Source organism: Onychostruthus taczanowskii, unplaced genomic scaffold (assembly GCF_017590055.1).
Source record: "Onychostruthus taczanowskii isolate IOZ18803 unplaced genomic scaffold, ASM1759005v1 scaffold59, whole genome shotgun sequence".
Lineage (NCBI taxonomy): Eukaryota > Metazoa > Chordata > Aves > Passeriformes > Passeridae > Onychostruthus > Onychostruthus taczanowskii.
Genome location: NW_024503568.1, coordinates 4,318,378 through 4,343,144, shown reverse-complemented (window position 1 = coordinate 4,343,144; position 24,767 = coordinate 4,318,378). Strand labels below are relative to the sequence as shown.

The 24,767-nt window shown below is 35.9% G+C and overlaps 1 protein-coding gene across 5 annotated transcripts in view; it reads right to left on the bottom strand.

Annotated features, from left to right (window-relative positions):
- The window catches only part of THSD7A (thrombospondin type 1 domain containing 7A), a 264,274-nt gene that overhangs the window by 177,561 nt on the left and 61,946 nt on the right, over window positions 1–24,767 (bottom strand). For all 5 annotated transcript variants that reach the window (XM_041418267.1, XM_041418270.1, XM_041418271.1 and 2 more), the window contains one exon: window positions 12,992–13,517. In XM_041418267.1, the coding sequence (XP_041274201.1) occupies window positions 12,992–13,154 (163 nt within the window). In that variant the 5' untranslated portion in view covers window positions 13,155–13,517. The remainder of the gene's footprint in view (window positions 1–12,991; window positions 13,518–24,767) is intronic.

The following is a 24,767-nucleotide window of genomic DNA, read 5'->3' as shown; positions in this document are numbered from 1 at the left end:
TAGCAAAGACATGGCAGTTTGGGAAGAAAGAAGAGAAAAGGGGTTAATTATTCAGCCTCATTAAATTTTTCATCAGAAGCAGCAAACTATCATAGCCTGAGCATTTTCTTTTTCATTAGAGTGCTTTTTAATATTGACATCCAACCAATTATGTTCAAACTAATTCCCAGAATGCTGTGAGACTGTAGCTACTTTCAGAAGTTTTTCCACATTAATGAACTGTATTATTTTTTCATTAGAAGCTCCAGTGTGCTCTGAGACATACAAAGTGGAGAACAGAAAACCACCCTGAACAGAACATATTCTGCAAAAAGTCTTTGACTTTCTTAATGAATTTCTCTCTTCAGGGAGCCTTCTTCATCTTTACTTTAAAAATTCAATACCAAAAGCAGCACTTCTACTTCAAGCGGACTCCTCCTTTATAACCAATTGCAGTAAAATATGTGAACTCTGTGCCTCAGCTCCAGACACGGGTGAAGTTATAGAACACAAAAGATTTATATATATATATTTTTTTTTATTTATTTATTTGACATAATATCTTTTATGGTCTACACTCCAATTTATATATTTGGGGTTGCTTCATTGTTTTTTCAGATATGCCGGACTAGATTAAACTACTTTAATAACATTCTGAAGATTTAATAAGCCTTAGCTAATGATAGCTTTTTTCTTTTCTTCATGCTCTCAATGAGGAAAAAAAAAAAAAAATAACCACCCCACAGTTAACAAAAAGGCATTGCATTATCTGATTCATTATACAGCAAGCAGGGCATCTTTTTTATGGCTTCTTAACATATTTTGTCTTTTCTTTCCAAAATAACTCTCTCTGGAAATATTTGCATAAAATGTAATGAATGTCTTTCCTAAAGGGGAGTGAAATTGCAACACAGAATTGCATTAGCAACTAATATAGGCATGACAAGACTGAAAACTAATTCTTTATTCTTCCTTTTAACATTTTCTCTTTAATTAAATTGCACCTTTTCTTCATCTCGCCTCTTCCTTAAACCTGTATTTTGTTAATAAACACCTGGCCTCTAGTTGTGCTACTTATCACTCTCATGGGATTATATACAGAATGTATTCCATACATAGATTAATAATAATAAATAATAATTATTATTATTAATAATAAACAAGTTTCTGGACAGCAGTGTGTTATAGTGTCCAACAAACAACATACTTAGAAAGACATAGGCTTATGTACTGAAGAGTGCCTTTAATTAACTAAAATTGCAAATTCACAAGGCACATACACAACCTTTGTAAAAGATACATAAGTTACTTTACATGCAAATTATGATTCTTAAAATGGCTTACACCAAATAATAGCATCTATAACTGAACAGCAACAATATGTCATTTCCTCTGAGACACAGGTTCACTGGTTCATCTTTCTAGTCTCAAAATAATACTCTTATCAGTATGAGAAAATCTATTTCTTAAATGAGAATGATGAAGACATTATGTAAGCAACAGATTGTTATTTAAAGAGACTTTTTTCTGCATGCATGGCAGTAATTTTTAGTTCACTGAATTGTCACTCCATTTCTAGCCACCAATTTCCTTTTATGCATGAGGCTTCAGCAAAATATACCTATTTTAAATACCTACTTCTTCATTCAAAAAGTAAAATCTTTACTGCCCAATTTTGGCTTCTGTGGACCCTGACCCTTAAACACTATTAATTTCCTGTTAAGAGAGAAAGTAAGCAGCATATTGTTTAGAAGAAACTATGAAGAACATAATCTAGAAAATTCAGAGATTTCAAGAGATGACATGCACTACATCACATACTCAGAGCAATAAAATTAACTTCTTGCAGAGTTAAATAAGAAAAAAGGCAAAAAAGTGATACTACCTCAAAAAGCAAGTTGTACCATAATTTTACAACAAACTCACAATTTTAAATTTACTTTCATCACATTTAATTGGCAGTACACCTGGTAGAATAGCTCAAATCGGTACTGTGACAAAAGGCCCAAGACTCAGTTATAATCATCACCTGTACTCATCACCTAGATTTTCTCCATAAAGCTTTCAAAGTATATTGAACACAGAGGGAAAGAAAATAAAGTGCTTATCACTAGTAAATATATAAATCACCTGTACAAATCTGTAATGAAATGCACTTTGTGAAGTTTCAGAGAACTCAGCACAGACAGTAACATTTTCCTGCAGCTCCCTACGAAGATGTGAAGTACAGCACAGAAAATAACTTGAATTTCCCAGCTTTGTGGTTCAGGTACCCAAACTACTCCCAAGGTGTTGACATCCATATATCGAGTTGAAATATGGAGAGCCACGAGTCATTCATCCATGTCAAGTTAAAGACCACAAATCTTCCTTGCATGCTCTGTCACTTTATCACTCTTCCTCCTCTTCTTTTCATTATCTCCTACATGACACCAAGCACATCTTACAGGAACAAGCCAGTCTTTCCAATGCTGCCATCTAAAAAGCAATGCTGGCTGTGAATTTCATTTAGGATTACAAAAACAAAAAAATAAACAAGAAAAAAAAATCATTTCAATGACAGCCTTCAAAGTACACCTCTTAAAAATAGCAAGCTCAGCAGCCATCAAAGTGGAATTTCTAAAAAGGAATTAGTTGTATAGAATAAATATACTTCTTATTAGACATAACCACTAATTCAAGCTGTGCCACTATTCAGGAAGAAGAAGATGACTTAGATTATCTATTTTTTTTGAAGTATTGATATTGAACCCATACAGCATTGTTCAACAGTGCCTTTAGACCATCACACACATATCACATATGCAAGATGCACATAAAGCTATATATGGCATGAAAACAGCTTCCAGACTGATTCATTAGAAAAATCATGTTAGTTTAAAAAGTCCATATCTGTTCATACAAGAATTTTCCCCTTCACTCAGCCCCCCTGAGTTTTTCAATCTCGCAATCTATTTTAAATATTTGATTTCTTTCTTCCTTTCTCTCAAGTGTCCTGGTCTCCTCCACTACATCCATTTTTGCTTGCATATGCCACGTACTATGACAGAGCTAAAGCACTGGTACCTCGGGTACTGTCTAAGGACTGTATCAAAAACCTCAAGACTCAAAGTTTCTTCTGTTCTGTTTTTGCACAGACCTACAGAAAACTATATTCTTGTAAATGGCACTTTACAGACAAGCAGATTCCCAACGTAACCACTGCAAACCATGTGCAGAGCTAAGAATGGATTCAAGATCCAGCCTCTTTACTAGCTTATAATGCAACTTTTGCAAATAAGGTTTATGTTCTCTGTTGCAAGATGTAGCAGTCTTATGACTACCTTAATGGTTTTTTCCTTTCTTGTTCCACTAATCCAGGAATTCCTTCCTCTTCCTCTAATCCAGAAATTATTTTGACTGAAAACCACAGGAAAACTAAATCAAGCAAAAAATTCCTCACAACATATATTTGATTAAACCACCAGTAGAACACTGCAAAACAAGCAAAATTTTACAAAAGTGATCTTTTAGGATAATCAAGCACATTCATATAAAATTAAAAACAAGCGTTTTGCTACTTGCAAGAAGGCATCACTGCTATAACTGTGAATGTAGAAACGCCAAGTAACTTTTGCAAACATTCCTCTTCTCCCAACAATACATTTTGGAACTATCACGCAGAGAATTAGCTTTCCAAGGTTTTTTATAATGTTATTTTCTTATGAAAACAATTCTCTCCTCCAGTGTCCTCTAGTAAGGCATCTTGATATCAACTATTTGAACTACTTTTGGTACTTGATGTTATTTGGATGCTCCTTTAGAATGTTAATAAATTATCTTCGGATCTTTGTAAACAGCATCTTCAACAAGTCGTAATTATGTTGTTTTGTATAAAGCTGTGGAACATAGCAACACCAGCAAATGAATATAATTCAGTTGTGCTTGGCATTGTACAAACACAAGTCATTATAAAACAATCTCTCTCTGTTCTATTCTGTATTTCTCTAATGGCTCGGTGGCAAAATAGCTATTCCCCAGCACACATAAGGAGAGTTATACTATTATTCACCAATAAAACATTTCATTTTGCATAATACAGGAGGTAGAATGTAATAATGTCTCTCATTAAGAAATTTCTTATTGGATTAGTGCATGTCATCAATCTTAAAGATGTTTGTCTCACTACATCAGAAACCCTTTCCAATTAGTACCCTCTAACTCACTTTATATAATACACACTGCGAGGAATGGTCATAGAACCTCTTTCCCCCTCAAAATACCTACGGAAGTCTCTTACTGGTATTTGGACATTGGATAGCTTGCTTTCTAGCAACATCGCTCACAAGGGATCACACAAGAAACCCCCACTTGAGCCACTCACTGAGGCCTGCATCTAATGGCACTCCTCACCTGAATCCATCCAAACACTTTAGGTTTTCCTTCTCTATTCCACAGACCTGAAATCACCAAAACAATCTTGGCAATGCTCACAAAGTATTTAAAAACCTCCAGTTATTGTGGTCTACTAATGGCTTTGGGCAATATCAGCAGCACCAAAAATCAGAGTGCTAATTAACGTTGGGAACATGCTGATTGCTAAAATAAATGGCTGTTGGATTTTGTTTGAAATCCCAGACACTGAAAAGTTTAACACTGTACAGCACTCATATGAAAATGGAAAGAAATGGGATTTCCTAGGGGAGAATAATTTGTGCTAGCAATAACAAAAGTGCTTGCATTAACTTTCATCTGACTAAGTTTTAATATCTACATAGCACAGTTATTTAAATTATGATTACTTAGGAAAAATTTTACTCAATAATATGATTTTTTAGGATTTCTCTATATGGTTCTCTTTTCTAATTGTTCCATTACTTTAGTAACTCCATATATTTTTTTCTGCCTTACTAGACAGAAACAGACACAAGAAAAAAGAAGAATCCATAAATAGAACCCAAGCCAATGCTACTGCTGCCTCCCACTATGGTCTCTGTCAGCCCATCGCCTTCTCTGAGGTGCTACACAAACCCACCAGATCTTAAACTTCTGTTACGACAATTTTAATATATCTCTACCCACCTAAGGAACCCACCGCTTTTTTCAGTTTGATTAGTCTGTGAAAGAGAAACAGACATTTTGACTGGACATACATCCAGAAAAAGGGCCTTTTTGCCCTGTTACAAAGAGAGGTCTTGTTTTTGAAGAGACCACAGAAGAACTGAAGAAAAAAAGACATGTAAATCCAGGACATTTCAATAAACAGGATAAATATATGTATTTTCCTTTACCCCAGAAATTACTTACAGTACAAAGTTTAATGCACAATTTGATTTATACCATAGAAAAATTTAACTCAAAATATTGATTCTTACTTGTCTTTGATAATACTGTACTTTCTATTATAGAAATTGGGTTTTCTATTAAATCTGGAGTTATTGTGTTAAAAGATACGCACTTGTGTTATCTGAAGAACTCAGTGGACACACAAGATAAAAAATGACATCAAGTGAAATAGGGAACTGCAAAGTTAAACCCTGGTCTGTAAGGCATTAAAAAACCTGAATTAATTCAACACTGCATCCCAGCTTGCAGAATAAAACCCATAGCTTTTGAGGCATTCTCTTATTCCAGCATCTCTATGAGCTGAGGGACTGAGCTGATCCAGTTAGCACAAGCACTTCAGGGCACTTGCTAAAAACAATCCAGACATCCTCTGCTACCAGTACAACATTACCAACTACCATTTTTGACTTTTCTGACAGCATCAAAATGTCATCCCTCCAAGTGAAATCAACCATTGCTCTAGCTTATAGTACTTGTTTATCTTAGCTAGAGGTTTATAATATCAGCCACACTTTTCTACTTTCCTACTTCAAATATGGCAAAGTAGATGCATAAGAAAAAGAATTGCACAGCACAACATTTTTATCCAAACATTTAAATATTTACTTTGATTTTGTTAAATAAGGACAGAATACTAAGCAACATTTATAAATAATTTCCTTAAAGAAACCATTTCTGAATCTCTGCCAAATGTTCTGTTGCCAGGCTGCACTACAAGTCTTTTGCATTAATCAAAGACTTAATACATGCTTTGCAAAATTTCTTTTGAATAAAATATCTGAAAGGATATTTTATAAATGAGGGCAAAGAGCAATAGTGATGAACATGCCTAATGAAAACGAATATGTCCTTATTCAAGACCCAGATAGACAAGCCCCATTTGACTACATAAAATCAGATTTAACTGGGAGATGACAGCAAAGAGTGTGGTTGCATAGATGCACATAACAGAATGTAATAAAAGTGATAAATTCTAATTAATACGAATTTATGCAGTGTATGTGTAACCAACACTTAATCAGATTCTGTCCTGGAGGATCATTTATATTTAGCAGTAATGTTTCTTTAGCACATTTTGCTTGAATAATTTTTATTCTTTGAAAAGGTGATGAAATACAGTTTTTCTTAATATTCCTTTTATCTTATTCTGTAACTGAAGACCAGAGAATAAAAAAGATGAATCCCCAAAAACACCTTCTACAATCAATGACATTTTAAAAATCTTGACAGACCTCTCTCCTCAAAGATATGCAGGCACCAGCTGAAGTTCACCATGCCATAACTAGGGCTTTATTTTCCCTTGAAGAGGTCCTCACTGCCCTCTTTCATCATCATATGTGAATTCCCTTCCTGACAGTTAGGCCTCAAGATAAAACATCTTTTTCTCATTTAGCATTTTCCCTAGCATCTAATCCTCCTCTTCAGATTGTTTCTTCGTAATCTCTTTAAAATCAGGAGCTTCCTAGATACTGACACAAGCTTATCTGTCTTCAGTCTCAAGGTGCAATTACTGCAAGGAGTCTTTACTCAGGTTTTAAAAACAACAACAAAAAAAAAAAAAACAACCCCTAACCAAACAAACAAAACCAAAAAAATACTGGAACAAATGGGGGAGTTTCACCTATGTAATAGAACAGCTCCAACAATCCAACAATCAAGATGACACAGCCCTTGAAAGGCTTACTTTAATCAGAGGTTTGGTTAGGTAATTTTTCTCTCTCCCTCTTCCCTTCTGATAATTCCTGTCAGTGTGTATTTAGGTGCAATTTGAAATGCCTGCTGTATTGCCAGTCCTAGGAAGGACTTCTGTCCTCCTCAGGCATTAATATGAGATAGGAACACTCAGTGCAGTGAAAATAGTCCTAGGGTCACTCAGAGGGAAAATAAAATAGACTTTTTGCTCTGTGATTTTATGCGTTTTAGGCACCAAAGATGTTACAAGAGGAAATTCAGAACTGTTGAAAACTCCACTTGTGGAACTAAACTAATTTTTAGAGTAGATTTGGCCCTTAGAATGTCAAACCTGACAGGGATGCAATGGTACAGTCTTGTATTTGTTGCTCTCTGTGGGTAAGTATGAAACCAAGAGGCTGAAAATCAGAAGCGTATTGAGACCCAAGTTCGTATCAAGCAGTGAAGTGTGATTTGGTTACAAGATCCCAAAGTAACACCCTGAAACAGAAAACATTTGTTTATAGGCTCTAGCACTAGGAGGCCTTTGTGTAGCCTTCCTGCCAAGGCAATGGAACAAGAATAAACCATATACAGATGCTGATGCCTGAAAAAGATCAAAAAGTGATTAAAAAGAGCTCTTGCCTGCAGAGTTTGCAACACCCCTCTGGCCCCAGCGGAAACCACCCAGCCTCCTGGTTTCACTCCAGGCCTCCACTACCCCAAAAGTACCAGTGATATTCTGTATGTTGCCTACACACATATTATTGCCTTTCCTCTAATTCTTGACTGCATCAAAGGTTGAGCAAGCTACCCTCTAATTCTCTGGTTCTTTTTGGTTGAGATGATTCTGAGGTATGTTGAAAGTCTCTTTAACTTAGCTGTCAAAGAACTGATTAGGAGTTTTCGGCTCACGTTCTCAAGGTTGTTGAGTATTTTTTATCTAAAACATTTTATGTTTGGCTTGCTGAGGTCTGTTCAGCAGGTCAGTCTGAGGCAAACTGCCCGCCCACAGGGCTGGTGTTGTTTTTTACACGATAACTTACGTATTCAATATTTACAGTTGTGTCTCAATACTTATTACCTAGGTTAGACAGTGATTTTTTTAGTCTAAACTACTTCTAACGTGTCACCATCACCAACAAAATGGTGGCTAGGAAGAAGGACAGAACACCACCCAGATTTCCCCATCTTGTGCTTTAGACCCCCACAGTAAAATTCTACAAAATTCTACTTTTCACCCTGTGACAACTACTGTCATACTATCTAAACTCCAATTCTCATCTAGAAGACACAACATAAGCAGGAAAAAATGGATACTTAATTGTTCTGTTTAGAAACAATGCCTTTTTCCTCCTTCCACTTTAATTTTAAAACAGCACTGTTATCCACAGAAAGCCCATTTCAAGTTCTACCCTTGTTAAAATCAAGGGAAAATGTCCAACTGCAATTGTTATACCAATAACCAAGTCTTAGTATCAACAGTTGCAAATATCTCAAATAAATCTGTAGAGCTACATCTATCTGTACTGAGATCCGATCACATCTTTAAAACAAATAACAATGAAAAAGGCAATGCCTCCTGTATTTTTGTGTTATGACTGCTTTTGTTACAGAGATACTAATCCAATGCTGCATCTTCCACTTCAAAGGTGTTATATGCACGACTTCAAGCTGTTGGAAGATGCAATTTTAATATGATCAAACCTTGCTGATTTTGTGCATTCTTCAGTAATTAATCACCATATAATATATATTTTATATATATATATATATCTTAGTAACTGTAGGAAGGCATTTCACCCAACATTGACAGCGCATCACAGATCAGCACGTGAATTCATTTAACAAAAACATATGAAGGAGAGGGTAGAAAGAAGTAAAAGAGACTTCTGATGGGGCAAGCAGCATCTATGCTTAGTCAGTTGTGTAAAGGAATGGTAAATATATGTCCTGCATGATGACATGACAGAGTAAGAAAAATATGCATCTTCACGTAAAGGGAAAAAAGTGAAAAATGGGTGCCTTCATTTAGGAATCAGCAGTCATCACATGGTTCACTGCAAACCTTACAGATACATCAACATCTTAGCCCATGGTGGGCAGTATCACCAGATCATAAGGTGTCTTTGAATATGAAAATCGCAGAATGGGTTAGGCTGGAAGGGACCACAGTGGGTCATCTGGTCCAACCTCCCTACCTAAACAGGGTCATCCCAGAGCACACAGAACAGGATTGCATCCAGATAGTTCTTGAATATATCCAGTGAGGGAGACTTCACAGCCCTTCTGGACAGTCTGTTCCAGTGTAAGGTCACCGGCACAGTAAAGAAGTTCCTCCTCGTATTCAGGTGGAACTCCCTGTGCATCAGTTTCTGCTCATTGCCTCTTGTTTTATTGCTTGGCAACACTAAGAGCCTGGTTCCCTTCTTGACAACTCCTCTTCAGATTAAATTCAATAATATCCAGCAAAATTCTAAAGCAAATCATAAAAGTTAAGGCAGAATCAAAATGGCATTTGAGAGACTCACAGAGGCCTAATGAAGCAGAGTAGAATCTGAAGCAAACAACTGGTCATTTCAAATGAAATCAGTTAAATCAGAGAAAGGAAATTATTAATGAACAAAACATGTCATTAAACATCTTTTCAACATAAATAGTTCAACACTTGGCAATCTGTGTCAGCCCCACACCAATATAATCACCAGTCTCCAGTTTCAGAACTTCTCTTCCATGAGTGGCTAAAAGCTCCTGTCGTCTAGCTCAGACCATCAAGCAAATACGCACCATGACTCAACTCTGGGAATCTTGCTGTTTCATCACTTGGCTTTAGTTTATGTTAAAAAAACCAAGATGGCTTTCCCAGTGACCACACAAAATGAAGCAGCTGTGTGTTTGTAACTAAATAAAATGCATACACCAGGTCTACACAGAATGGAATGAGAAAGTTTGGTGAGAAACCTAGTTTTAATCACTTGTAGCTATAATCAGCTGTGCTCATTTAAATGCCATTCAAAACTCTGAAGGTCCATTAAACACACCAGAACACCAAATAACCATTCTCTCAAGAGATCAAAAAAAATAACAAAAGTCAAAATTTCAAAGCAGTTTCAGCTGGAGTAGTAAAAATGACTCAGTGATGGCACCCATATCACAGGAGGGGTGGAGATTAGAAGGGACCTCTGGAGATAACTTTTAGCTCAACCTCCCCGCTCAGAGCAGATTATTCACAACATTCTATGTGTTGAATCAAAGATAACTAAACCCCCAAATGGTTAAACTGAATATTGCAATAACCTCAGATTTTTATGGTAGTAGACAGGAGGATGGCAGTAAACAGGAAATCAGGTCCTCTGAGAGCTTTTCATAGATTGAAAGCAAACACTTGAAATTTGAATTAGAACACTCCTCCCCTCTTTCCAACAAAACAACAACAAAAAAAACACAAAACCCCTTCAAACCCCATAAACATAAGAAAACTAAAAAATGAAACTATTATTATATAAAGCATGTCTCAACTCAAACCTCATAATCATTGCAGATTATTGTCAAGGGCACCCTTAAGAAAACACAATGCAGTAAAGCAGTATAGAAGACACAGAGTAGACATTATTTCAAAAACCTTTAGAAATAAAAACAAGACAGATGCAAGTCATGAACAGCACTTAGAAAAGCTGATGACAGACTAAATTCTATACAAAAATAGCATGGCTCTCAAAAAATGGACATAAGAGGTCCCAAAAGGCCTATAATCTAGCTAATTGCCTTGACAAAGTCTCACCCACATTCTCCTGACCTCTCTCATTCACAGAAGAAGAAAAATATCATCTGAAGTGCATGAGCTCACTACTGTTCAGTTTTGCTTTTCTCTCTGATACTTCAGCTGAACTCTGCACTACATGTCACTTCAGACCACTGGCCAGCAATTCTTCCAGTTCACTTTCTAGATCCTCCCACGACTGGAGGGGGGAAAACAAAAGAATTCAATACACAGCTAAAAAAAAGAGTGCAAAAATTTAATTTGGAGCCAAACACAGATGCAGTGTCTTATTCACTGCATCTTGCCTTTCATCATCTGAAAAGAGCCACTCTTGTTTTTCATTACTTGCTTTTCATCATGTTTCCATTTCATCACTGATGTCATGGCTGCAATATTTCTTACTGTAGGCAAAACAGGCGAGAGATGTCACAGAAGAAAAGATGAAGGGAAGAGCTAGCTCTTCATCAGGCAAAGTAATTGGATCATACCTGTCTTACACAAAAGTTTCTTAGGAGCAGTCTTTGCCAGGAAGGGAGAAAAGGGAAGAAGACAAAAGCCAAGACAGTTTCCTTGGTGCTGGTTTAGCTGACATGACTTCAGAGCACATGTACAATGTGCAAAGTAAGTGGAGTTAAGTCCATAGCAAACTGATTGCACGTGTTCTTAAGTAGTAGTCCACTAGAATTATTATAATCCTCAAATTATGTTACTGTTTTAACATTTTTAACTACAATCCATTACACTGTTAAATGGGGACATAATAAAACGCTGAAGAGTTTCTTCTGCTGATGCCTAGCAACTTAGGGTAAATGCGAAATGCTTTATGAAAATGTTATATTGTTACTGTGCTTTTCCATAAACCTGTGCACATACATCATCTCTTCTTAAGTGTGTGTTGAACATTTACATATCTGTAATGGAACTGTAAATTGTTTTTAATTCTTCAACAGTTTAAAAGGAAAAAAATGTCACTGTCACTGTGTAACCCATCTTGCAGTCTGAAGTGAAAGTTGCAAAGGATTTTCCCTTCTTCAGATTTCTCTTTCTAGTGTTATTGGAAAGCTTGTCTTCTTGTTTAAATGAATTTCCTTTTAATCTCCTCTCTGAGCTGCTGGATAGATGGAGCCTCTTAAAAAATTCAGGATATCACTGTAATTGTAAATTGATCTGCTTCTGTGGCAGAAAGGAGTGTTCCTCCATCTAGGAAAGAGACTGTCTTCTCAAAGTTATTTTTCAGACAAATTATTAATTTGCAATCTCTTATTATTGTATTATCCTTTAATGAAAAATCACTTTTTAAACAAATCTACTTTTTGGGTTGTTTTTTTTTCCTGGAAACATACAGGAAAGGAAGCTAACTGCCAAAGTCAATGTGAAATATTTCCCAGTCAGAAATTTTTTAATTTCCTAAATGAGAGTTTGATTCTACTTACAGGAACTACAACTGTATCAAGACAGCTAAAATGCACATATTCATCACTGCTTAAGTCCTAAATTAATGTACTATATTAATAGACACAGGAAAATTCCCCACTGATTTTTAATGCAGAGTTAAGGTTGAAACACTGTTATGACTATGCAATCTTTAAAACAGACACGTAACTCATTAGGATCAAAGTAGGGGAAATTATCCATCTACTGTGGTGCTGAATCCACATAGCCTATTTGCCTTTGGCTCTTTGGTTATGAGATCTTGCATCACTTGGATTATTTCACCTAATCCATCATTAGCTTTCACGTGTCCTATATACCATGGAATAAACCTAAATTTAACAAACCCAACTCCCCATCAATTACCACACTGAATATATTACATGTCAGCACAGGACACAAAGATTAGATGTGCTGAATCACATCTTTCTTTGTGAAAATTCAGTATGTTTAGATCACTTTTAACAATGCTGACTCCAGTTGTAATAAATGTTCCTTCTCATTGACAACACGCACTAACGCTCTGACCTTTATGTGCAACACAGAGCTGCTAAACAGAATTTAAAACCTCAGAAGACAGAAAATATATAAGAGATCCCAGTAACAGTGCCACAGACTCACAAATGTGGAGTTTTTTAATTGCAATATTTGCCTGGATGGTGGAATCCTGTAAGATGACCTATTTTTCCCCTATAAGCCTGCCAGTAAACGTTAGTTATTTAGATTAACTTTCTCCCTCCACATACACAAAGCACACAAAAAGGTTATTACTTACAACAAAAACTCAACACACTGCTGTTGCGTTATCACAGCACCGTGACTTACCAGTCTTCCACAAATACACGGATGAAGTTTGAAATTCACTTTGTGCACGAGCGTCCCAGATTGCCAGCAGCAGCAGAAGCACGAGAACTCCCACGCACCGAGCGGGCACGGCACAAACCCCTGGACCACGGCAGAGAGAAGCGCTCCCCTCGCTCAGCCCCATGCCTCCAGCAGCCTGCTGCTGCGTCCAAAACCCGCAGCACCACCGCGAAACCTTTCTCAGACGATCCTCCCTTCTTCAGAATCTCTTCACGGGGAGAAAGGGACTGCAAACCTCTCTCCCGCCGTTGTGCATGGCAGTTGGAAAGGAAAAACTGTTTAACACCAGGGAACAATAGAGTCCTCGCTGGCTCTGGCTGCCGCAGCAGCAGCTCCTCGTGCTGGTATGGTCGCTGCTCCACGCTCTTCCATTCAGCGGTTATAGCAGTTTTCCATCAGCTAAAAGCGAGACAGCTGTCCGCAGGGGGCTCCAGCTGACTGAGCAGGTTATCTTGCTCTGGGAGGCAGCAGCAGTCATTTACACCAGCTGGAGAGAGTGAGAGACAGAGAGAAACAGGGATGAGGAGAAACACAAATAGCCCAGCGCTGTAATCTCAGTGCAGAGTGACTGCAAAAGGCTGGCTTCCCAGACACGTCTCTCCCTGGAATATCCCAAATGATACACACTAAGAAGAAAAGAAGAAATCATCATCAGACACGCTTCAGAAACACAAGTCATTCAACCAGAACAGGTATAAACAGAACAATATATAACAATTAAGAGAGCATCAGACATTTGTCCTGGTAATACTATATATGCTGCATTAACCATTTTGTAAACAACAAAAAAATAAGTGATTACACATGCATTGAACAGACAATTAGGACCATATGAAGGGAAATTGAAGAAAATATAGAAAAAAAATTAAAAACACTACCTTGTCTTGCATATATTTATCAAAGCTATTTCAGGTAATGGCATACAGCTATCTGCTCTGAGGAAAGATGAATATGTGTGTGTGATAATGTATATGTATGTGTAAGCCCATCACCTCCGTGGTAGATGAAGTGTGCACATAATATATAACACAAGATAACATCCTTCCTTATCCAGCAAGTATGTACACATACACACATGCATAAACGTGAACTGCGTAATTTAAAATAACTTGAAGATCAAGTTATCAATCATTTTACATATGAAAGTATTCAGGATACATTAGGCTGTCAAGATGGTACAAAAACGTGGAGAGAGACAAAGCTTTTTAAATAGGGATCTTTATCTCTCCCACCCACTAAGCAGTGAGCAGACACTATAACAAGCCTAAAGATTGGGCTTCTGACACCTATAAACTGGGAAGAAAATGAGGAATTTTCAAGAAAACCAGTATCATATTCAGAAAGTTACATTAAAAATGCAAACAAAAATACACAGTAGGAGCACAGGATCCAGAGCTGAAAAATGATGGAGCTATTGTTGTTTAAAGAAGAAACCTTCAGTCAACCTCTCTTGGGACGCCTGTCATTTTGCACAACCTTCCCAGACTCAGCCTTTTCACATGCATTAGATTAAAATCAGTTGTGATCAAATAATTCCCAAGTCCTTGCCTATTTAAATATTCTGACATCAGAGCAAATTAGCAATGTTGAAGGTTGCAAATTCGTCTTTGTTTACTTTCCACTCTGTTACGCCTCTAAGAGGGAATTAAAGGCTCAGGGAGCTATAGCACCATGAGGCTGTGATTAAGAGAGATAAGCAAGTGTGGATTACTGTTCCTCAGCTGTTGAAAAACAGGCAACAATCAGGAGATTATAGGTTGATAAGGGATACATAAAAAGCCATGATCTTAACAAATTTATAGCATCCTGATCCAGAACTTGTACCCTCAGCTAAAAGCACTTCAGGAGATACATTTTATTTACTTCTACACCATGCTGTATTCGCTTTAGAAAGTACAATTTCCTCTTTAGCCTTTGCCTTGTACTAGAGAGAACACTGATATGAACCAAAATTTTTTCTGAGTTCATTGATTTACATCAATTTTAAAGCTACATCTGCATTTAAGTTAATCACACACACATTATTTAACAGGCTGTGCAGAGGGACTTGAGAATATTTGACATAATAAAAATAATGCCATCTTCACAATTTATGAAAAACAGGATTAAGAATCGAAGGGTTTAAAGAAGTTTCAAGAGCCTTAGGAAATCTATGACAATAGCTGTATTGACTTGCATACTTAAAACATATGCAGCTTATATATTCCTTTGAAAGATTAAGAGTAAACATTGGCTTTTTAGCCAGAGCTATGCACAAGAGGAAGTCTCAAGTTTATAGAGAGACTAGGGGAAAAGGCACCCTTTTCAGAGTTATTAAATACAATGGATGCTACCCAGAATTTTTAATGAATGTATAAAGAAAGCCTCTGAGAATATTTTGTACGTGACTCAGATCATCTGGAAACATCATCAGGGAACAGATCATCCATGTAGTTGGCACAATGAATCAAAGTGGGTTTTGACAGCAGAACAAAGCAGCATCATGAGAGAGGGTAAGCACATGTACACAAACACTCAAATATTTTCTTGTATGTATGCAACTATAGAACTGCTTACTTAAAACCCACTAAAATATAGATTATCAAAGTGAAATATTTTCACTCTATATGGTTTTACTATTTTATCAGTCACAAAATCAATGAACCACAAAACAATAATTCCTTTTTTTTTTTGTCATAAGATATAATGAATTAAAACTGTTCAGAAATATGTTACAGAGACAAAATGGAAGGAATATTTATTACGCAAAAGTATTTATGTGTCTAGAAAAAAAAAAAGGGATTTCTAAAGAGCTGGTTTTGGGACCCACTCAGTCACCTATGCCGTACATGCACTCATCTATTGCTCGGGACAGGGAAAGGCCAGTGATTCCCCAGGCCAAAGAGTAGGCTGGTGCCTGAAGACACAAACACCATGAATAACTAACTGCAGGAATTAGACTTCTCAAACAAGAGGGAATATATCCTGATTTTAAGTTTCAGTGACTGTCAGCATGCCTTTCTGGGAATGCTGTTGTTAGCCATTTCCAGTGTATCAGTGAACATGGGACCTCCCTCCAATAAACAATGCACTATTTCCAATCTACTGGCAATCTTCTAATATATACTTAACAATCATAATTGATTGCTTGTTTATGGCTTAGACATTCTCAAATAAATGGTTAAGTACTTCTGAGAAGAAGGCTCTAGATAAAGCACAGAAGTAAACTACAATTGACATTAGTATGCATATCACAAACTTAATAGTGCAATTGTTGCTCCTTATAGCACCAACATGTGAACCCCAAGAGATACAATTATACATTTAGATGCAGAGATGGCACTTGGGGGAATGGTTTAGTGGTGGACTAGGCAGAGATAGGTCAGTGGCTGAACTCCATTATCTTAAACATTGTTTCCAACCTAAAAAATCCTACTGTTTTATTTGAGGCACAACAGCTACAAGAAGTCTGTAAGCTACTCAAACAAATCATTGACAACTTAGCAGCTTTTCATTTTTATTCAAAAAGTATGACTAACCTCAAAGACCTTTATCAAAATGACAAAGTGTTAGTCATGAAACAGTGGAATAACTTTGTTCACATTTCCTAGCATTAAAGAGTTAGAGGATGACAAGTAAGCATGAAACACCTTTTTGGAGAGGGAAATTATAAGATCCATATTTCAATATAGAATCAAGCTGGCAGTATTCCTCTGCTACCAAGCAGTCCCATGCTAACACCCTTCTCTTTATGAAAAGCCATGAATCAAAGCGTCAGGATCATATTACCTTATATCCTGTTGATGTTATACTTCTACACATAGTAAGACCAAAAAGCATGCAAAGATTACTAAATAGATACACACATTTGTTGCTAGAGTAAGCAATACACAACAGAGAGCAATGCTTAGCATCACTCTGTTCTGCCTTCAATTTCAGACTGGTCAAGCCAGAAACCTTTAGAGAAGTTTCAGACAATTTTTGCAGATCTATAGAAGATGTTTCACAAACTCTACAACTGCACCCCACTAAACCATCTCTGCTGCATGAGTACCAGACTAGTACAAAAAACCTCCAGAATGAGTACTAGAATAGTCCAAATTCTATAGAGTGAAAAATGTTTTATTTCTTGTGTAGAAAAGTGAAAGTCATCTTCATCTGAACTGTGCTAGTTTTGATTGATCTCCAAGACCTTTCCCCCTCTCTTAGGTACAAAAATAACAAATATTGCCAAAAAAAACTAAGTCACCTATCGCCTACTCATTTAGCTCTACAGTTACAAAGAGTTTATTATAGCCAATACCCAATGGAAAATAGAGTAACAAACATTTCTGTTAAGTATTCTAAATCTGTAACATGCTGATCTGGTTCTGCTACCATATGAGGTAGGATGCCCTTGGATATATCCATTTCATGGGATGCAGTGACAGGGTTCCCCTCTAACTTTTGAGAAGTTAGGAAAGTGCAGTGTGTTTATGTGTATATTTCCTTGTAATATCCACTATCTAGATAATTCACGTAACAGTTAAAAGAAGCTTTTGTTCTCTTCATTCCCTGACAAATTAACAGGCATAAATTCTAGTTCTGCATTGTGTAAGAGCCTGACATCTATGAAGATATTTTACTAGGGTCACAAGCTTATTGTAATATTTCTCTTCAGATGGGACCTGCATGAATTTTGTTAGATACTGATACTTTAGGCTGGAATAAGCTGCACAGGGCTCTTTTAATCTTTGCTGCACAGCATTAAGAACTCTTTACCAGATTTGGAAGCAGTCTGTTATTTTTGTTGATATCAATGCTAGGGATCCTCGTCAGGGAAGCCACAAAAATATGCTAAACATGAAAAATCAAAAAAAAAAAATTATGTTAATTTTTCAAAATATGCCCGCTCCAGTCTTTTAAGCCCAAAATTGCATGTTCTGTGCAAACTTGCAGCTGAAGTTAGGAATTCTTTAGGAATCCTAAACATATGGCCTCTAGGTGTCCCACTCGACCATGTCATAACATGCTATTAGAAATTTCTATTTTGTTTTCACAGCAGGTAAGAGGTTTTGATTTTGCCCTTTCAAGGTTTTTATGTCATATCCCCTTTGTAAACTTGCAATTTTTAAAACAAACAAACAAAAGCAACCCAGCCTCTTTCACACAAGTAGTACAATTATTTATGGTTTTCCCAGATAACTGTTTTTGCAAACATTAGAGGCATCACAATGCCTTTCTGTTAAATTTGTTTCATTCTTTCATATCATGGATTTGGAGAACAAATTATGAACTTTAAGAGTTATATGTGTAAGCTGCAGAGAAGTAAGAAAGCATTACATGTACAAAGTGACTTGAATACATTAATAATGCACACTTAAACTCTTCAGTGTTTCCTGATTACTACAAAAATTGCCACAAGAAAAAGTTACTTTTGAAAAATTATTGAAGATTCTACTTACAGGAATGATTAGAAACATCTCATCATCTAGTTCTGATTTTATACATTCTTTGCTTTTATTAAGTTAAGATAGCAATGTCTGGACTGATTTACCTTTTTTTAAGGTTTTCATTTTATTGTTTCATTGTACTGGGGGAGGAAGGATGGTGTTTTTCTGGTTTTTAATCTATTTCATACCTAGACATTTTCCTAGACATTTTTTCACTGGTATAGGGTGGGTTTCTCAACCGAAGAAAAAAGAAAATGTAGGCAACAAAATCAACATCCTTGGCATGAAATACTCACAGAAAACAAGTATTCTTTGTAAGGAGAGAATGCTGAGGTACAGCCAGGAAATATGTCTAGAACTGCTTAGTGAGAGATCAAGCTAGAAGAATTCAAGTAAGAAATCAAGAATTTATCAAGGAGGGCACCTGGCTTCAGATTAAGATACATGATGAAAAGCTGTATTTACCATCTTTACTTTCAAGAAAAATGTTAGTTTTGACTTGGTAATGTAACCAAAGGCTACTGGGCTAAATAGATCAATACCACGGTGAAATGCAATGGTCCAAGAAATGAAGAAGGTCAGATTAAACTGCCTAATTTTACTTTCTGGCTTTAAACTGTGAATAAACATTGTCCTTTCTGCCCAGATTACACTGGCTTCAATGCCAACCACATGAAGAAGATCCTATCCAAAGATGAGAACTGGCTGGAAAGATCAAAACTGGCTCCATGACTTTTACTGCCTTAATAAAAAAAAAAAAATTAAAAATAAATTTAAAAAAAATAGGCATGAGGAAAATGGTGACATTTTCACTTAAAAACTTGTGGTAACACCTGTTTTGGGGGAAAAACTTAACTTCATTTTTGCTGGGAATGATCAGTGTGCTCTTCCCATCACAACTTTCAAAGAGAAAACTGCACAACTAGAACCTCCTCTGTAATTGTGATCCCAGTATGCAGTTGCTTACAGAGTGCTGAGGGGAAACAAAGTAAGATTGGGTACAAAAGTGGAACATAATGGTGGCCTCTAGGTCACTAGGAGAGAACACTTGGAAAATAGTGATAGGAAGAGCCAAGAAAACAGGCTGAAATCAGGATAAGAAACCTAACTGGAGGGGAAAAAAGACTGCAAGGAAGTAGTGACAACCAGAATTTGTGTGGGTGTGCTATGTACTATTTACACTTTTAATGCATTAGTTGTGGATCTACAGTTTATATAGGTATGTGAATAAGACTGCACACAGAGTGGAGCCTTTTTAATCTAACTTTAGCTACATCAGTTTCAGAAGTCCCAATAGGGACTTCACTAATGGACAAAACAAACCAACCCAGTTGACCATAATTGCCATTTAGTTTTTAACTCCAAGCCCATGATACTAGATTTTCCAAGGGGCAACCAAAATACAGTATTTTAATGAATCTTTCCAAGTAAAATCTGTTCCTCCAGTGCATGCCTGCACTTTTGAAATTTGTGTTCCTAAAATCAGTGGGAACAGCTAGCCCCATGTCTAGCATGAACTTAGACCGAAAATAAATGTTGATCTAGACAACAGGCTCACTGGAACAAAATAGTAGTTAAAACTCATAGTTTTAAATGCAAATAAGTAAAATTATTTACAGGCAGGGAGATATTAAAGACACAATGGAGAGGTAAGTACTGAAATCCCTGGCAAAAGGGGAACAGAAAGAGAATGAAATAAACAAAGAAAATCAGTGCCCATTATTGCCTTTGAAAATCCTCTCCAGGGAGAGCTTAGTAATATGCACATACCAAATCACCTTAAACAAAAGCCACCTTCAGTCAATTTTAAAGCTTTTCCTTATTAAAATCCTATTGATTGATCATTCTTCATCTAAATGTCTGACAAGCTAATTTCCATTTTCAAGGAGGGAAACATTGGTTTTCTTTTTCAGGCCATAAATCACTCAAACATTCTGTTATCAATTCTCAAATTAGTTAAGTAATACAAATTAATAAGAAAATTAAACAAGGCTGATTTCTGTAGTGAGTTGTTTCTTTGGCACAGCTTTTTTTAACTTAACCAATACATTCAGTGGTTTCCAGAAATGCACAGACTCAGTAGTAGTGACAAACACAATACAGGTGGAAATAGCTTTTAATAACTTGTTAACTTCTTAAGAGTTCTAATTTAGCTGGCCAAAAGTACAGCTGTATGTTTGTGCTGGCTTCAACAGATCAATAAACAAGAGGAGTCTAACTTCAGTAAACTGATTAATGTGTCTCACATCATTCAGACACAGGGTAAGTTGAGGTGAGATTTAAACCATTCTAAATTAATAAACTGGGATCTGCTAACTTAATAAACCCTAAGATAGAACCCCATTTTATCATTAGTAATAATACTTTGCAGAATCATAGGTTATAATTAAAATTACAGCCCTAAATATAGTATCTCAAAATAAAGCCTTCCCTATGTAATACTATCTAAAACTTCACAAGTCTGTTCCATCTGTCATACTTCCATTATATGGTAGTTGCTTTTACTGAGAGATGGAAAGCAAATCTGTTCCTACTGATCAATCTTACTACTGAAAATGATCGGTCACTCATTAAAGTCAACTCGAGCAAACTACAGTGCAAAAAGTAAACATAAATAAGGAAGGTCACAAAGTTAGCAAATTCTAAGTGCATATTAATCAAAGCAAGTTATCATTTCAGAACACACAGACAGCAAAATGCTGATCTGTGTTAACAAAAACTCCCATTCTCCAAAGTGCTGCCTTTTCTTCCTCCTCTGCTGCTGAGCACCATCCTCACCTCCATTTCATTACACCAATATTTCTATGGCAAAATAAAGAAAGTAGCCAAACCTGTGCACCAAGATACCTGATTTCATGACCACATATAAATTAATTTTCTGCATATACATGACAATGCATTTAATATATTCTGTGTGCTGCTGAAAAATGTATCCTAAATTATTAGCATTAGCATTACAACTAAAGCTCATTAAAAGAGATCAAATCAAGCTTAAGGTGATGTGACATTTTCAGGATGGGAAAAACATTCATAAAATTGGCATCATTGCTTTTCCCTGTGATGGCAAAAGACAACATAGTGAGTTTTCTCCAATCATTATTATATTTGTGTATCTGAAAATAGCACTAAAATTTTCCAATTAACTGTTAGTGTGAGCTCTGGTACTTCCACAGGTTTTTCCCGTGTGACTCAAAACTAACCTTGGTCTAAATTACTAACAGTGGCATCTATACACTCTGCAGAATATAAGACAGCTTCATTTGATATACTGCTCACTGGAGGAAGAAATGCTGTGGGGGAGATTCTCAGTGACTGAACTATTATTGAAATATAGAAACCTGCAAAGCAGTTGTCTCTATATCAGCATGCAGTTCAGTTGTTACCATCCAGTTAGATGAATAGAGCATGATTTCCTTGGGACAAGGAAATTTAATTTACACAGATAAAGTGAAGTGGAGAGCATTAAAAATTTGAAGCGTGACTTTGAAACCACAATGGCAATGTTTGAATGATGCTGAGTTCAGGTAAAACAACAACCTGAGTTCAGGTAAGTTCAGGTAAATAGACATGATTTACCAGTGAGGAAAAAAAAAAAAAGATACATCATTTATAAAGCAAAGTCAAACTTCACATAAAACACCTCTTATCTAGATGTATCAGTAGGAAAAAATAAGTTATTATGCTTTCATATTAATTATTTAAATACACATATTAAAATTACTATGTTAACTAGATACTAACACAATTTATGTCAGTTTAAATTCTCTTAGTCCCCATATATAAATACAGATACAATACACAACTTCAGTTGTCTGGCTGATATATCAGTGCCTAAGTATAAGGTTACTTTTCTAAGACATCCCACACAGTGAAAGGAAAATAGCAAATTTTGCAGTATGTTGCTAAAATACTCTCACCACCAGGTCCACCTCCACCCACTTCCTGCAGACACTTCTACATATGCTCAAATATTAATTTATCCATCAGACAGATTGGCTCAGAGGTATTTTCAATTCTTAAATATGCACAAAAGTTATTTCTGGTATATTACTACTTAGTATTTTTCTTTATTAATTCCAAAACCAAATAATTCAGACTCTCACACAAATAATTCAGACTCTCACACAAAGAAATATGAAGAAAACAAAAAATATATTCTGCTTCCTCCAAAAGCTGTTATAAAAGCATTATAAGCAACGTGCTTTGGAAACCTTGGAGGATAACTGAATGTTAAATCCCCAGATAATTTTAGCCCTTTCTTCTTTCTACAGATATACAAGCAAAACCATAAGATATGTAGAAGTTTGCCCAAATCTGATTATTGTACATAGTCTTATCTAAAGGAAGTTAAATATCTTATGGTCTTTGATTACATCTTAAATACTGAAACTCACTGAACAGCAGGACACACTGTACCTCAGTAAGGCTTAAGGAGGGTGCAATTCAATAAATTTATCTCCTGTAAAGCTACAGGGTTGCCATAGCAAAGTAATATACTGACAGGATTCAGGAAAGAACTATTATGTCAAGCACTTTAAACATGCATATGCCTACACTGAATCCCCTCTCTGTCAATAACTGGTTGACTGGCAGTCAACAAAACGCTTGATTTCCAACCTTGTGAATCAAGATTTTTTTTTCTAAATATAAAACATAACTATATTGAGTTATTTGATTGCAGGGATCTCTGAGAAAAATTAATCTTGATTTGCAGATAGGCAGTTTGACAGGGCTTGCTCTAAATTCCCAACACTTAATTTTCATATCTGAAGGGACTGGTGAAGTACAATAAAGGCTCCCTGCATCTGTTAAGAGTTCAGGTTTCTGACTTCATATCCTAAGTTTTCTAAGTGCATACATAGTTTTGACACAGGGAAGAACCACACACCTTGAATCTTTGGTGGAAAGGAAGACAAAAATCTTCCAATCTCTCTTACACATATGCACAATGAAAATTGCTATTATCTTTGGTCAGGACAAAATCTCTTCTTTCCACCAAAAAAATCTCTTCTTTCCACCAAAAAAATCTCTTCTTTTCAAGGAGATCTATTACAAGGAGGTTTTCACAGTGCTGTCTTTGTAAGGACTTCTACAGAAAGAAAAATAATTGAAATGTTAATAGTGGATGGCATTTTCACTACATTCACGGCTGGTACATAATTCAGAAATCCACTCTCATTTTTTTTTCCATTTGAAAAAAGAAATGCACTCATTCCCTTTCTCTTCTATGTTTCATATTTTGTTTCGGGTTCTCATGCGTATGCTAATCTATAATTTCAAGTAGTGATCTTCACATAAAATCACAATGAAACAACCAAAAATTAGTTTCTTTGGCTTTGTATAATGGAATGCAAAAGACTCTATTCATTTGATTTCAGAATGGATCATTAGCCACTGTATTCTTAAACCATTTAAGAGAAATAATTTGAAATCAAACAATAAATAAACCTAATGCATACCTCTAAGCAGAAAGTAATTAAAACAGATAGCAAACATTTGCTTTATTGTTTCTTTTCCCCCCTAAATTATGATTTTTGCAACAGTTCTTAAAAGGCTTTCACTTAAACTGCACTGCAAAAAATGAGATCATATTCATTGTATGCTGTTCATTAACTCAACTGATGGTGTTTTAATTCCTACAACATCCAGAGTCTGATGTTCTTTTTGCAATTTGACATAGCTAGTGTGTGCTGAGAATAATTAGCTTCACTATCGCAGAACAAATGGTTTCTTTGCAAAGTACACACACCATTTTTTAACAAAGATTATTGGAAAACTTTGAAGGTATTGCTTGTCTTACACAGAAACAACTCTTTCATTATTAATTAACTTTTCTGTATCCTGATTTTCCCTAATGAACTAACAATCCATGTTCTATTTGCTGGTAAACACTAAGAACTAAAAGATGAGAGACAACACTTAGCCCAAGTGTTACGTCTGCTCTACTGAAACATGTTGGATTATAAACAGTAAATGCAATTTAAAAGACTAAGGACTAATCAGAGAGACAACAGCAAGGAAATTCATTACAACTTACCAATTCATTACAATTTCATTACAGATTATTAACTATGATGGCATATTGCCTAAGACTCCCCATAGAAAGCCAAACACCACACCTATAGTTTAGTGAACATCTTATGTTAACATATGTGGGTATATAAATGAAGTTAAACAGTTACAATATTCAAAAATATTGTTCTACTCAAGCTATTCTCAGAACTACAACATGTTATCCGTGATGTGCCATCTGGAAATGTGCTTTGTGTTAAAATGTTATGAACAACAGTAGAGGCCATGAATCAGCAAGTGCCACAATAACACCT